Source organism: Sinocyclocheilus rhinocerous, unplaced genomic scaffold (genome assembly GCF_001515625.1).
Source record: "Sinocyclocheilus rhinocerous isolate Xijiao unplaced genomic scaffold, SAMN03320098_v1.1 scaffold503, whole genome shotgun sequence".
NCBI lineage: Eukaryota > Metazoa > Chordata > Actinopteri > Cypriniformes > Cyprinidae > Sinocyclocheilus > Sinocyclocheilus rhinocerous.
In genome coordinates, this window is record NW_015643185.1 from 956,684 (window position 1) to 973,574 (window position 16,891).

Genomic DNA, 16,891 nt, shown 5'->3' on the forward strand with positions numbered 1-16,891 from the left:
ATGAAACATGTTTAGAAGTATTTTGTTTCTCCTGCTTCTATTTTCTAACAAATAGTGTTTTTTCTTTCACATCAGTTAATATGGATCAAGAATTTCAGAATAAAATAGTCAAAAAAAGTCAAATATTATCATAAATATTGATAAACCTAGCATTCACTTCGATAAACTGAAGAATTGAGACTAATAAATTCTTACCAGCACCATATTTTGCTTATTACAAGTTAATAAATGTATTAAAAACAGTAGCCAGTTTTTCCAGTGTTACAAAACATTAAGGACCTTTTAAAATGAAGGAAATTATTAAAAATCCCAAACAATTATTACTTAACCATTTCTGAGATAGTTGTGACAGAAAATTAGTGAAATATGAGGTAAATTACTTAAAATGATTTAAAATATATAAAAGACAACAAGCCTGTGTGATGTTGTTGAACACGCTGTTACTTTTTCTTTGTAATCTAATGGCAGGTCAAGTACGTTTAGTCCCATCATGTCTTAAAAATCAGTGGCCTTTAAATCAGAATATGACTTAAAATGAGAAACTGGAACAGTGTGAGTCAGTCTCCATCTGCACTTTGAGTTTAGAAAGGAACAAAAAACCTGAATCAACATGACGGCCATCCACTGCTTTAGCTGAGTTATAAAATCACACAGCTGGATCCATCTGTGGCCATCCTGGTTCGTGGTATAGTAACTAAGTCCCCCTGAGGTAATCAGTACCATCAGCACCATTGAGAAGCTCTCTAAAGAGTTTCACTGTGGACTGGTCCCTTCAGAAGCCCCACGTCTCTTCTCTGATGAACTGTGGTGCCGTGTGCTCTCAATACAACAACATGAGGCAGCATCATACCAACTGCCTGCTATTAAACTCGGCAGTAGTCTGCCTGTCGACCTTGTTTCATGGTCTATGCATCATTGTTCCCAGATTTATGTATACTTTTTGCACATTAGATGCAATAAAAGGGCTGTTCCACACTTCATAGAGAGGGTAAATCATTATAAAGAGGATTTTTTTGTTGTTTTCATGGTACAAATCATAGTATGTGTACCATGAAATAATAAACAAAAAACAAACGAAATGTTCGCACACTGATATAACTGCTCCAGATGAAGATCTGATGGTCAAAATACTGTACGAGTTTTAATAAAGTATTTTGGAGCAGTTAGTGTGCGGACATTTAGTTTGTTTTTTGCTTATGTTTGCCCTTTTTTGTCCTGCACCTGAGCCCTATGCTGGGTTTGTGAGATGTGCACACCTTTTTGGTAGTTTTACCATAAAATAATGCCTTTTTTAATTTAGAAAGCTTTAAGGATTCACCTCTGATGGAGAACGATATATACACTACCGTTCAAAATTTTGGGGTCAGTAAGATTTTTTTAAAGAAATGAAATTTAGCAAGGATCCAATAAAATGTTAAAAGCGACAGTAAAGACATTTATAGTGTTAAAGATTTCTATCTCAAATAAATGCTGTTCTTTTGAACTTTCTATTCATCAAAGAATCCTGAATTTTTTTTAGCACGGTTTCCATAAAAATATTAAGCAGAACAACCATTTTTAACATTGATAATAATAAGTAATGTTTCTTGAGCACCAAATCAGCATATTAGAATGATTTCTGAAGGATCATGTGACACTGAAGGCTGCTGAAAATTCAGCTTTGCCATTACAGAAATACATAACATTTTAAATTACACTTAAAATAGAAAACAGTTATTTTAAATTGTAATAATATAATAGTACTGTCTTTACTGTTTTTTTTTTTTTTTTTTTTTTAAAATAAATGTAGTCTTGGTGAGCCTAAGAGACTTTTTTCAAAAACATTTAAAAATCTTGCCAACCCCAAAATTCTGATAGGTAGTACATACAATACATACAGTATATATCTTACTGAAAGACACTATCAAGTTTAGGTTAAAATTGTGAATCATATATGATATATTCAGTGAGACTAACCTGGTCAAAATTAAGCAAAATCATAAAACAACCATCACAGAGACGCAAAACTACATGCATGCGTGTTGAACAACAGGATGCTCATTCTAGAGATCTTCTAAAGTTATCATCTCTAAAAAGCATAAATCTTAGAAGCATAAACAGACAAATGGAGAGAAGTAAGGGGAAAAGGAGAAAGAAGAGGAGAGGACTTGTGCTGCATCTAGCTGAAACCTCTGAAGAAAAGGATGTCTGGATCCTGGAGGAGAAGAATAGAAAGAATTGACTACAGAGATGTACAGGCCATTTTGAGAAGAGCAAAACAGAGCATGCTGAGGGTTAAAATACAAACTCAGCACCCGGTCAAAGCAAATGCATACAAATAAAAACACTCTGGCTGGGAGAGAAATGTACATCTCTTGTGCATCTTATGAAAGAAATAAATATAGCAAATTCCAACAAAACTCAAATCTCTACGGAGTATAAGAAACTCACCCAAGAGCTTTTAATAAGGTCCTAATGAAAATAGCTCATTTAGCTACATTGTTTCACACAGCGGTGCTCTCCAGTGACTGAGAATGACAGAGGGAGAAAGAGAAATACACACACAACTGCATACAGCTGAAAAAGAGTGCTAATTGTTGAGAGAAGTGTTAGAGAATATGAAAGAAGAGATGCAAAAGAGGACAGAAGTGTAATAGCAGAGTCAATATTATCTATCTGTTATTGGCAGGCTGAACTGTTTTGTATGACTGTGATGAATCCGTGCATCTGCAGCAGAGGGATACAACTCTCCCTTTCAAACATAAACATGCACATACAGCATAACAGGAAAAACAACGAGAGGGCAGACTGCATCAGGTCAACAGGCCTGAAACGTGTCTGTAAGTCCTCTGAGAGAGAGGAAAAAGGGAGGCTGTAAACCCCTCTGTGGTGAGTGATCATTTCAGGTTCATTTTCTGCAATCTACTCCTGGCTATTATTACACTGTGAACAAAAATGCTGTATATATGCATTGAAAAATTCTGGCTATATAATTTCAGCATAGTACTTCAGGCTGTTGTGTTCTGACCTGACTGAGTGTGCTTCATTTTGTTTCTATTTGATCAGACTTGGTTTTCTGAATACATTACATGACTTTTGTAAAGATTTTTGCCTGAATTGAGCTGAATTAAAGTCTGGAGGAGTTGACACTACTTGCCGAAAGTCAGAGCCAGTCTGCAGATTTTGGACAGTCTGAGTTTACAGATTTCACAGAAAATCATGTAGAGTATGATGGGTATAGACCGATTTTTTTTTTTTTTTTACTTCAGACTATGATTCCATCTAGTCGAATGGGATGAGGATATCAAACATTTACAACACTTTTCATTTGTCATGGGCCTCTTCTGTGTGTTTGTTGTGTTCGGAATGACTTGAGAGTCCGATAGTGTGACCATCCGTTGTTTAGAGTATGATGTCCAGGTTTTCCGCTGATACCATTGACTTCTATGACATGGAAAAACACTGAGACATTTCTCAAATTATCTTCTTTTGCATTCCACAGAACAGATTTGGGATGACATAAGGGTGAGTAAATGGTGAATTTTTGGGTAAACTATCACTTAAATACACTTCTGTCTTTTAGATCCTAGGTAAATGTTTGCAATTACAATTAAAAATCTACCTGAGCAGCATTCACTGGTACACATATAAAATGAATTTTTTTCAGAGTTAGATTTATGGATACTTTAAAAAAAAAAACATTCGATTTTCGAGAGTCAGAAATGATCATCCATTTCCATTTTACTAGAGCTCTTTTTTAATTTTAAGTAATTTGTTCTAAACTGACTGACTTTTTGTTTTGACAATGGCTTCACTTCATAGTCTCTTCCCTTTATCCAACTCACACTGCCCCCACCTGGCTGCCTAAAGACAAAAATTAGAACTTTTCAATTATGGATACTTTAAAAAAAAAACATTCGATTTTCGAGAGTCAGAAATGATCATCCATTTCCATTTTACTAGAGCTGTTTTTTAATTTTAAGTAATTTGTTCTAAACTGACTGACTTTGGTTTTGACAATGGCTTCACTTCATAGTCTCTTCCCTTTATCCAACTCACACTGCCCCCACCTGGCTGCCTAAAGACAAATATTAGAACTTTTCAGATCTGTAAAAGAACAGTAGATGGACTGACACAAAGGATCACCCAAATACATTAGGAACACTACATGTGATAAGAGGGAGTACAATTACAAGTTTGGCTGAGAAGGTAAACTCCTGTTTCTCACTTTTTTTGAAATGCATAAAAAAAGTGTCTCTCATCATTAAAAACAAAGCACTAATCTTTAAGAATTCTAGCAAATCTTTCTACTACCATCCCCCTTTTTAATTTTCCATTGTAAAGTGCAAAATATGTTGCACAAAAGAAGCACAATTGCTTTCCCATTTCAAGACTGATGTCAAAATGAAACATCAATACTCACTAATTCATCAACATATGCAAGGTAAATAACAAATCTGTTAAATAGGGAGCAGCCATTCAGCTGTAAAATTAAAGTGTTTTAATAACTTCTGAAGGACACTGTGGTCAGGCTATAACAAATCACGTTGCTGGTTCCGAAGTATAAAAGGGGAAAATATCACTATGTGAATGAAATGCTGCCAGCACTATGACTCAGATTTAGGATCTCTGTTGCTCTGAAATGAAAATAAACAGTATATTTTAAATAAATTGGAGCACTTTTTCCTACATCTAAATCTCATCTGAAGCCATCTTGATTTTTTTATTGGCCTCTCCCTTCAGAAACAAGAGGCCACATCCACCTTAAATCCCAGAACACAAATAAAGGCCACATTACAACTGCTTTTATTTACTTTAGATTATGGGTCTCAGAATCCCAAAAGCTAATTATAGATGACAGAATTAACGGAAGCTTCTAAGCACAAATCTTGGGTCATACTGGTGGTCAATGTAAAGATTTGAAAGACAGAAGAAAGGTTTTGTTTGTGTGTGTGTGTGTTTGACATAAGTCCCTGAAGCAGATGTTCACCAAGGCTTGCATTTATTGGATCAAAACGCAGTAAAAACAGTAATACTGTGAAATTTAATTACAGTTAAGAATAATGGTAGTATATTTAAAATATTTGTAAATGTAATTTATTCCTGTGAAGGCCAAGCTGAATTTTCAGCAGCCATTACTCCAGTCTTTAGTGTCACATGATCCTTCAGAAATTATTCTAACAATACCAATAAACATTTCTTGTTATTCTTATTCTTGCATAATGTTGAAAACAGTTGCGCAACTTAATATTTTTGTGAAACCATGCTACATTTCGTTTTTCAGGATTCTTTGATAAATATAAAGTTAAAGAACAATTTATTTGAAATAGTCTTTTAAATTTCTTTACTGTCAATTTTGATCAATTGCATTGATAATTTTTTGATGCATCCTTGAAGTATTCATCATTTTTTTAAACAAATAAAATTAAATCAAACAATTAAATTAAAGCTGGTAATGAATATTTCCCAATCACTGCTTTTCAAATATAAACAAACCTTTTGCAGAATTTCTATTAAGCATATCCTTCTTTCATTGTGAGCTGTAATTTCATAATATTTAATTGTGACATCAAAACAACATAAAACAGCCCTTTTTGTAGAAAAGGCAACATAAAACTAAAATAAAATAACTGCACACAATTTTTATTTTTATATATTTTTTTTCAAATAAAATAGGTTTATTTCCAGTCTGAAAAGATTAAAACAACAAAAATGGACAGTGGAACAGTTAGAGGATGACCAGTGGGTTACAGGGAAAAGAGATTATCCTTGATTATTCACTTCATTTTTTGTACATGTTTATAAATGAATACAAATATACATATCAATTGTTTAACAAAAATAGCTTAGCTTATGAGGACAGCAGATGACTGAAATCAGCAAAAATAATCCTGTTGGGGTAGGAGGTGGGATTTCACGAGAGTAAAATACCATACGTGTGTCTATGAGAATGTGTGAGGGCGAACCACTGAATTACACACCGTGCTATAAAATTGAGTTCCCTTTAGCACAAAATTGTGGTGTGTTTCTGTACAGAGCTCTGTAATATTCGAGTTAAGCCCAAGGGTTTGGGGGTGGAGTTTTGCAGGAGGCATTAAGGCTGCATTAATCACTTGGGTTTATACATTAGAAGGCAGGTCTGAATAAATCAACTGAAATTAGCTACCACGCTAACACTATAGAGCTAGAGACCACAGAAATAGGATTTCAGAGCCTAAACCTAAAATAGGGGTCATCTAAAGGTTTGTGACGCATATTTAGCAAAAGATAGCAAGTCTATGCGCAATTAACAAATGCAATGGTTTATGCGTCATTTAAATTCCTTGTAAAATGCCCTTGTCAACTTCAGTGACAAGACTTAACTTAGTAAAAACACATTCATAAACATCTCCATCATCTATAACTGGGCTTGTATGTTTCACTGTAAATCATTACATAACCTCTCCCCACTTAATAGACCTGTGGTTATGACCATCTTGCAACTACAAATTCTGTATTTCTGATCTAAAAAGCATCTGGGCGTCTTACAAACAAAGAAGGAGAATCTGTATAATAGCAGTCCACGAGTCACGTAATTTGTTAATTACTTTTAAGCCATATAAAACCAAACTGGGGGTTAAGCAATCCAACAGTATCCTATTAAGAGTGATTCCACGCAGCTTGCAAAAAAAGCTTAAAGACACATGAACATATCCTGGCCTCTAAGACCATCCTAAAACATCCTGTTAATTTTAGATTCATTTCGTAAATCCTCCTGTTACACAACATTCCAGCTTCCACTGGGGAAAACACACAGCTCACCATTCCACAAACAAAATACCACAAGCCAAAAGCATAGAGGATACAGGGAGATTTTTCCGTTTACATTAGCTATACACTGTTAGATTGTCATTTTGTTACAATATTAGTTTAATAAATCACCCTGTGAGGTTCACGAAAAAGACCGAAAGAAATGATCATTTTACCTACCCTTTTTTCAGTATGCCAATATACGGACTTAGACTAAAAAGCTCATTTATATTTATCAGATGCAAGGGAATTCCTGTTCATATAATCTATGCCATACATAAAATTTAGTTTGGGAAGGTAAGGACAAAGGGGGTGATTTTACCATGTCACGTTTCAGACAATCAGGACAAATGAACAAGTGACAATCTCTCTGAAAGAATACTATTAAATTAATTCAGAACTACGTTACATACAGCATTGGGGGGAAAGGTGTAGGAGAATATCAACTAAGAGCATTCAAATGAATGAACAAATTATTCAATCACACACTTTAGCAGCAAACAGTACTCTGTTGCGCTCCCTATTGGTCAGAGGAACACATGCAGGCTCTGGCCTAAACCAGGTCTGCTCACTGCATCACACTGTATTTGTTCTTTGAAGAGAGAGAGGGAAAGAAAAATCACCACATCCGGTAAGGACAAAGGGGGTGATTTTACCATGTCACGTTTTAGACAACCAAGGACAAATGAAGAAGTGACAATCTCTCTGAAAGAATACTATTAAATTAATTCAGAACTACGTTACATACAGCATTGGGGGGAAAGGTGTAGGAGAATATCAACTAAGAGCATTCAAATGAATGAACAAATTATTCAATCACACACTTTAGCAGCAAACAGTACTCTGTTGCGCTCCCTATTGGTCAGAGGAACACATGCAGGCTCTGGCCTAAACCAGGTCTGCTCACTGCATCACACTGTATTTGTTCTTTGAAGAGAGAGAGGGAAAGAAAAATCACCACATCCAAAAAATAAGAAACCGATAACATAAATCAACACGAGATGAAGCGAATGGTTTATGTCGAAGAAAAATCTGAGAGCTGAGTGTTAATCTCAGAAAGCATTCACTCCTCACTGTCTCAGCAGTGCAGATGGGTGATTGAGCGCTATAGCTAAAGCCTTATATATTTGTGTCAAAAGCCTAAATATCCCCCATTAAACCCACATAATTTTAAGCACAATAAACATGCAATCGCACACATCCATTCAGACCATATGCACTGACAACCAGACACATACATAAACACACTTAATAGGGCCTGTCCCAGTTTGGAGTAGTACTTAACAATTCCTTTTTTTTCCAGCAAGTGCAGGAGATTCTTTAAGATGCTCCCAGACCAACTTAATCTTAAAAAACAAATCAAGAGCTGCAGTAGTGCAGAACACTGTAGAGAAGAGTCCTAGTGTTGATGATAAAAGATAATCAGGGTTAGCGCATCAGGTAATAGACTCTCACATGCACGCGCACACACACACACATACAAAACTTGCACTATGGAAATAGTTTGGTGGATCAAACATGCATCCTCTTACAGGGTTCTGGTGCCGGGTCCTGTAGGAAAGGTTGTTGTGCAGGGTACTGGAGGGTTGTAAACTCTGTGCAGTGTTTAAAGGGGCAGGGCTACCACATGTCATCCGTGGATGCAGAGTCCTTGAATGGAGAGAGGAGGAGAGCAGCTTGTGAGATCCCGCCAAGCTCCAACCGCCAACCACTCAGGAAAATGCATGTTTGTGTGAGACACAGAATGAAACACAGGTGAAGCTAAATCAAGGAGGATTCTAGGAAATGTTGATGGAAATGATGGAGGGATCCAAATCTTGGGTTAAAATGGCCAAACTGATGCGCTGATTGCAAATGACAGAAATTACAGCACTTGATGTTGTTTGTGTGCCAACACGCTATTTGGGGATTTTGAGGTGCATCGCTCATTTGGTCAGAATGGCGACCTCCAGAGATAAAGGATGAACAGACTTGAGACATACTACAGATAAACATGTAGAATGCAGGATTAGTTTTTTAAATATTAAACAATTAAACTAGTGTCTGTGATGCCTAAAGGTAGGCATTTATTACATAAAATTAAGGTTGAGCAATAAATTACATAGTTATGATTTGCAACAATTTCACTGATTCTATAAACTACCATTCAAAAGTTTAGAGTCTGTAAGTTTTTTTTTGGAAAGATGTTGCTCAGCAAGGCTGTATTTATTTGATCGTTTGAAAATAGAGTAAAACAGCAACATTGTCATATTATTAACATTTAAAATAAATGTTATTCATTCCTGTGATGGTGAAGCTGAAATTTTAGCAGTCATTACTCCAGTCTTCAGTGTCACATGATCCTTCAGAAATCATTGCTGATTTGGTGCTCAAGAAACATTTCTTATCTATGTTGAAAACAGTTATGATGCTTAATATTTTTGTGGAAACAATGAATGGATTCTTTTATTAATAGAAAGTTTAAAAGAACAGCATTTATTTGAAATAGATTTTATAAAACAATGTTAATGTCTTTCTTTCTTTCCTTCAAATCTTGCTGATTCCAAACTTTTGAATGGTAGTGTTTAAGTAGGTAAATACTGCGGTTTACAACTTTTACTTGAAAGAATGGTTCCTTGGATTGAGGCTGAACTGCCCCTTATAAACATAAATATAACATGAATATAACATGAACAAATTATTTAATAAATATGACTGATTCCAAACTTTTGAATGGTATTGTTTAAGTAGGTAAATACTGCGGTTTACAACTTTTACTTGAAAGAATGGATTGAGGCTGAACTGCCCCTTATAAACATAAATATAACATGAATATAACATGAACAAATTATTTAATAAATATGAAGGAAAGGAAAATGACAAACCAATGAATTGTTCCACTGTTATTTTGGGAAGGCTTGAACTGGTTTGTAAAATACATGTGACTAACTGGAAGAACAGCCTGAGGTGTGGCAGGTCAAGGCTGGTAGTCATGAAAAGCATCAGAATCAAGTGCTGAATGCTGAAGTAAAGAGCATCCAAGCTGCCTGATTTTCTAACACACTAACAATCCAGTCTATATGAAACAAAAAAAAATGGATACATACAGAGGATTTGTATTTAAAAAAATAAAAAAATAAATAAAATCACGCACGTGCCACTAGGGATGCCAAAAGTATAATTAGAAAGTAAATATAAAAAAAAAAAAAAGACAAAACAAAACAAAAATAAAAAACAATCCTTTAAAATGCCACATTGTAAAGAGCAATCACATGTCATGGTAAAATGCAGCTATGTTCATAAACATTAAAATGCACTTCTTGGTCAAAATGCTTGTCTAGTTTTATTATTTCTATTGCTTGTCCTTTACTTTAAAGTAATTACTGTAAAAACTTTAAAAATGACAAAACTTGACTACATGAACTAAAGACTACATGTCACGGTTTTAATTTTTAATGCTAATATTTATATTGCATTTATCTTTTTAAATAAAGTGTTAGATTAAAAAAAAAATTCTATGGTATTGAAATTGGCACTATTTGAGAATTGTCAAATTTTACTAGTATTGACTATTGAAATTTGGTACTCTGACAACCCTATACGTTACCATCACGTCTTAAGTTCTTTTCAGATGAAGAACTGTTCTGAATCAAGAGAGCTATAATCATCCAATCAATCCATGACAAATTATTCAATCAACATTTAAGTTTTTCTTTTAAATGTAAAATCGGTTTGCTCAACAAATTTGAGGGGTTCCACCCTGCACTCAACCAAAACCCTTTCCAAAGCACAGCTCAGCCTATCCAGCACTGTCAGATGAGAGCAGATAATATGGAACAGAATGGAAACATGCACAAATGAAAAAACAAAAGTCTGGAACACTTAAGAAGGTGACAAACAACAAATTCGTGCAATGCGACTGAATTCTACAGCACAACAAAAACCATGCAAGCAAACTTCCCAGCATTTATACCCACACAGGGTCAAGCTGATGTACTCACTGTATCCTCGTTCCTGTATGGGTTAAGTTTGTTGTATACTGCTTCAATTACACTCCGCCTATGACAAACACAGAGACAGGTATGAGTTTTTGAGAGAAGAAACAGGGAAAGAAGCATCACCTCTTTTGCAAAACCTACTGAGCTGCCTCATTAAAAGCAAAATGGAACTTTATATGCGATTCTTCAAGAGCAGCAACTAGAGAGCTGTTGGCGCAGACCAAGTCTCTTTGATGTCAGAGTCTGGTTGGCTTGGAGAGCATTTTTCTGAACTCAAGAGTGCACCTACACCATTTTGGATGTTGGGGTGAAATATGACATGGACATACACTGCCGTTCAAAAGTTTTGGAACAGCAGGATTTTTTCCCGGAAAGAATTTATACTTTTAGGGCGTGTTCACACTTGGTGTCTTCTTTGACAAGAAAAAGTTGACAAGGGCATTTTTTCAGTAAAAAAAAAAATAAGCTGGCAGCGTTTTGGTTACAAATGGCAGCCGAGGACGTCTTTTGTTGCTATAACAACAGCTGCAACAGTAGCCTAGTGCTGTGTGGTGCAGAAATGTTGAGAAAGAGGAAGTTGGCTCTAGCGTTGGCTTTTCAAGTTAACGGGGAGGAGAATGTCGGTTCACAACGATGTTATACGGGGAAGGAAACAGTATGGTGCTTACAACAATTTAGTCCAGGAGCTCCAGTTGGATGATGCATGGTTTGCAGAATATTTTAGACTAAACAAAAGTCTAAACTAGTACGATAAGTCTACCTTTGGGCACCTTCTCCATTTTTTTTATGTTATGGAAATGACTGGTCTCGCTACTCGCTTGTCATAGGTCAGCAGTCAAAAAGGCGCCTGACGTAGGATGTTTTTTTCAGAAAAGTTGAAATTTCTTCAACTTGGAAAAGACGTTGCGAGCTGCAGAAAAAGATGTCAGTGGTGGCGTTTAAAAAAGCGCTCAGGACTTTTTTGAAAACACCGTTTACTCCATAGGATTATAAATGTAAAACAAACGCTGGCAGCTTCAAAAAAGACAGCAAATGTTTTTTTGTTTTTTTTTATCAATGTATCATGGTTTCCACAAAAATATTGTACTGTTTTCAACATAAATAATAAGAAATGTTTCTTAAAGGGGTCATATGATGCGATTTCAATTTTTCCGCTTTCATATTCCGGGCTCATTTGCTTGCCTGCATAAAGCACGCATCTTCAATAAGGTGTGTACTGAATTTGATCTTTTAATATCACTGTTTTAAAGGCACTTTAAGTGTTTTCACATTAAACATTTTAGAATGTGCGGTGTTTTTAGTGACTGAAATATTGCGGCGGGGGCTTTTTTATAGATTGCTAATGGCCAAAATTTGCATTAAGTTCACATATCTTTGTTTTATTCTTTTGAGAGCTGGTCTAAATATTTTGGGATTGGAACAGATAGAAAATTGACGGGCTTGTGCTGCAGTTCTATGGATGTTTTGCCTGCCAGGTCTTCGAGCCAGTCACGTGACTAAAAACTATAAATGGTTCACAAAATGTTGGACTGACAGATCACTAGGTTTCGCAACTTTAAGTAAAGAGAGAGGGAGAGATTGTGTGGTACTCACTTGCTGGCCAGCTCTCCTCCAGGTGGTAGGTTGGGGATGCTCTCAGATGCTAACGTGCGCATCACATGTACCAGGTCGGGCACACCTTCGTCCCCCTGCCTCTTCAGGATCTCTGTTATATCAACAACAATTCAGATTAATTAAGTTTGGCTCAGCTGAATTACCGATTCCATTTAATAGCAGAAGGTTTGTAAAGGTTAGCTCATACCTTCTACTCGGCTCTCTAGGTATTTATCAAGCTCCGCTTCCCTTTTGATAGCTTCAGGGGAAACCTTCGGTGCACTAACAAAACACACCAACACAACACTCATGTTGTCACGACTTCCCTGTCCAAACACAGAAGAAGGGAGGGTTTCATCAAAATTTAAACCAAAATCAAAATTTAATACCAATGAAACACTTGAAGATCGTGTTATGAACACTCTCTCAGTGTAAAAATGTAAACAACTTATGTTTAGTACAGAGTTACATATGTTCATTACGCACTAGTGAAGTAGATAAAGCTACTAAAAAATTTATACACAATTTAAAAAATAAAAATCATCCATTACAACATTTGTTTTCATCAAGCTAAACTTCACGAATTTTCCTCATCTTAAATTAAAAACAGAGATGCCTCAATAAAAAATAAAATAGTAATATTGTGAAAAAACAAAAAAATTAACAGTTTTCTATTAAACATATTTAAAAAAAAAAATCAGTTCTGTGATGTTAAAGCTGAATTTTCAGTAGCCATTACTCCAGTCTTCAGTGTGTCATAATCCTTCAGAAACCATTTTAATATGTTGATTTGGTGCTCAAGAAACATTTCTCATTATTATCATCAATGTTGAAAACATTGCTGCTTGAAATTTTTGTGAAAGGGATGCTTTGTTTTTTCAGGGATGCTTTGCTGAATACAAAGTTTTTGTAACAAATTATCATTTTTGTAGCAAGTCACTTTACTGTCACTGTTGATCAATTTAATGCATCCTTGCTGAATAAAAAAAAATTTAAATTCTTACTGACCCCCAAACTTTTGAAACAAACTTGTAAACTATCAACAAGTGTGATTTATCTCCAGACTGTGATTTTACATTTTCATTGTATTTTTAATAGACAAAAGCATTAATCTGATAGTTTATACTCACCTTATACAAACAGGTATCCACAATTTCATTGCAGACCCTCTCCAGATCATCAGTCACCTCCAGTCGTGAACGAACAAAATCACACAGCTCCTCATTGGCCATCACATCCCAGATCCCGTCACAAGCAAGAACAATAAACTCATCCTCCACCTCCGACCGCTCGATAGCATACACCTCAGGCTCCGGCGACACCAGCTGCTCCGTGGGACCCTTACCATGCACACACTTATAGTCAAAGTCCCCCAGAGCCCTGGACACCGCCAGGGACCCATTGACGCGCTGGATCATCACAGATCCTCCAGCGTTCTGGATCCTCTCCTTCTCCAAAGGGTTGCTGGGTTTGTGGTCCTGTGTGAAGAAGTGCACAGCCCCTCCGCGGCTCAGCAAACCCCTCGAGTCTCCGCAGTTGATAAAGTAGATGTGGCGGGGTGAGATCATCACACCAACGGCGGTCGAGCCACTGTGGTCGGCACCACCGTGTTTCTTCTCCGAGATCTGCCGCATGTGATCGTCGATCTGCAGGAAACCAGTACGGATTCCAGATTTCACGCTGTCTACGCTGGGCTCCACAGCTGGACCCCCTCCTCCGCCTCCACCCTGGAACTCAGGGTTGCTGGTGATGTGCTCCAGGAGGTGCTCGCAGCAGTAACGTGCCACCTGCGATCCTGCATGCCCGTCGTAAACAGCAAAGAACGACCAGGGGTCCAAGCCATTGGGCAGACCAATGACAGCGGTATGCGCATCCTCCATCTCTACACGCCAGCCCTGCATGCTGCTCAGGCCGTAGCACAGGCCGTTGCCTTCACCATGAGTGTTGTGCTTCTCCATCTTTGGCTTATCCAGAAACGCACCCATCTCTGCGGCTTAGAAATCTAGTACAGAAAAGTTTGAGAATGATGAGCAATATAAAAAAAATTGTGTTTCATTTATATGCCACTTACAGCACCAAAATATTTGAGATTTGCATCCCAGCTGGGCCAGATATATGGCTGCACGATTCATCGAAAAATTAATTCTGTATAGGGTTGTCATGGTACTAAATTTCAGTAGTCAATACCAGTAAAAATTTCACAATTCTCAAAAACCTTCAATTTCGATACCTGTTACCTACTAGGGTTGGGCGATGTCTACCAAATTGGCATCGGACGATGTCTACAGTGAAACATCGTGATGGACGATGACATCGGGGGCGGGGCGGGGTTAGGGGTGTGCATCCCCGCAAACAGTTTTTAAAAAATTTTTTTTATCACATTTTAAATTACAGTCACCATTTTTATTACAAATTATATTTTTCCCCCCCAAAATCATGCAGCCCTAGCGCAGGATGACATGTTTGTCTCAACAATGAAAGACAATTCTGTTTGGTGACACTTGCGGTACACAAATTATATACTTCAACTTTAAAGTAAACTGACTCTCCCACCCATCAATTGCACAGTTCAATAACCCTGTTCAAGTTTTAAAACACTGTATGAAATTGCAACAAGTAAATGTTTAACAATACAACTTTTTAATCTCAGCAGAATAAGCAAAATACAAAAAATAGTTATATAGTGTAGTTCTTATATGCAAAAATTAAAGCCAATTTAATTTAGGTTTTCAATCCAAATAAGAACAGGAAAAATTTACGTTGCCTACTCATCTTAAGATGACATTAAAGTTACAACGAAACAGGAGTAGTAACAGATTTGAGGTAATTAATTAAATGGATTACAATTAGGTAATTGAGTGAAATGGATTACAGAAAAAATATGTAGGGGGGAATTGATTCTATTCACTGGTTGTTGATTGATGAAGACATATCTGAATGCCAGCATGCAGTCAGTTGTACAAAAGGGGCGGGGTTTCAGCGGACTAAATGATTGGAGAAGCCTGACATACGTCACCAGAGACAAGTCTGTTGTTCGCCTGAGGATTATGCATTAAGGGTTCATTTTCATTTCATGTCGACTTAAAACAATTGTTTACTTGAACATGTAAAACATTTAATGGGAAGTTTAATGCTAACCCGAATCAAGCGTAAACACACACACCCAGCACAAGACCACTATTTATAATTCATGATGACCGAAACTACAGAAGTCTTGTCATGCTAGTGGTCACTTCAGAAATAAACTATGGCATGCCAACACGCACAAGAAACAAATGTAAACACACACACACAAAGGCAGGCAAACGCACATACAGCGGGTTCCCAGCCATGTATGGCTATCAGCTAACGCACTGCTACGCACACTACACACTCACTCCTATACTAAAAATAGAGAAGTAACGTTACCGATGCATTCTCACCATTGTTCACCACTCACATCTATCACAGCTCACTCTGAACACAAAACCAGTGCAATTTATAAAACCCAAGCCTTGAACCCTGTATTTGTTTGCTGCAGACTGGATTTACTGCTAGAGTACATTCGCGTTTTACAGTGAGATATCAGCAATCAATGTTCTTTGCCCTTGTTAGTGCTGAACAGCAGTGAACTGAAAGTCTGCGCGTGCAGACATGCCGCTTGTTCACGCGCCTCTATTCCGCATTACGTCATGGTGTAGGGAGCCTGTTAGCACGCTAGCTCCATGCTAACACTGACGTTTGGGTCCCTTCAGTTTGACTGAAACATTCAGACAACGTGAAATGGGTTAGTGGATGTAATTGGGAAATATAATGAGTTAAGAGTCTGGCAGATACCCACTGTTAAGGTTTGAGGTCAGACAATCTAGCAAGCTAAATGCTAACGAAAGGCCCATGTGAAGCCTCGGGCTTGTGTTGTCAGACCCGCGGCCCTCAGCGCACCATGCGACGGCCACATACGACAGATTAACCCACCGAGCTCACACAACACCCGCCTACTCCCTTAGCCTACATGCTAACAAGCTAGCTCTATCATTCACATAGGCATATTACAAGAGCAAAGAAACTTACCCACTAAAAATGAGCCCTGGAGAGTTCTGTAGTGGAGGAGGTAAAAATCAGATAAAAGAGAAGGACGAAAAGAAAGAGAGAGATATAAACTGAGCGCGGCGGTGGTGAGAGAGACAGGCTGGCGGATTGTTTTGCTCCGCATTCAGTCTGTGAAAGAGCGGATCACCCTTATCTGTTTAAACCAAGGATGCATCATTCCCATTTATTCAGCGTCCTGAACGTGGAAAGTGTCGGGTTTGACCGCTGTTTTGGTCCGCTGTGTTCGGGACCGAATGTCTGCACACCAGCAGCAGCGCAGGACCCGGATGTGGATTCAGCAGGGCTGCGCACTTAAAAGAATGACATCATCATCATCTCTCCATCAACATCATCCCTCCATCTGTACATCATTCCCTCGCCATCGTTCATTCATCATCCCTCAGTACATAATTATTTTACCACTATGCATCCATCATCAGTCCTGCTGCATCCTTTATCTCTAAGCACTGGTCATTTTTTTAAAC

At 37.3% G+C, this 16,891-nt stretch overlaps 1 protein-coding gene across 5 annotated transcripts in view; it reads right to left on the reverse strand.

The window, feature by feature from the left end:
• The window catches only part of LOC107757136 (protein phosphatase 1A-like), a 35,421-nt gene extending 18,719 nt beyond the window's left edge, over positions 1 to 16,702 (reverse strand). Inside the window, exons 1-6 of one of the 5 annotated variants that reach the window (XM_016574532.1) lie at positions 16,389 to 16,702; positions 13,469 to 14,340; positions 12,547 to 12,664; positions 12,339 to 12,450; positions 10,749 to 10,806; positions 2,113 to 2,194 (exon numbers count right to left, since the gene is read on the reverse strand). In XM_016574532.1, the coding sequence (XP_016430018.1) occupies positions 2,159 to 2,194; positions 10,749 to 10,806; positions 12,339 to 12,450; positions 12,547 to 12,664; positions 13,469 to 14,323 (1,179 nt within the window). In that variant the 5' untranslated portion in view covers positions 14,324 to 14,340; positions 16,389 to 16,702 and the 3' untranslated portion in view covers positions 2,113 to 2,158. Of the gene's footprint in view, positions 1 to 2,112; positions 2,195 to 8,295; positions 8,419 to 9,533; positions 9,824 to 10,748; positions 10,807 to 12,338; positions 12,451 to 12,546; positions 12,665 to 13,468; positions 14,341 to 16,388 lie in introns of those variants that run through there. The other 4 variants (XM_016574533.1, XM_016574534.1, XM_016574531.1 and 1 more) reach the window with 4 other exon arrangements.
• Positions 16,703 to 16,891: the final 189 nt, after the last annotated feature.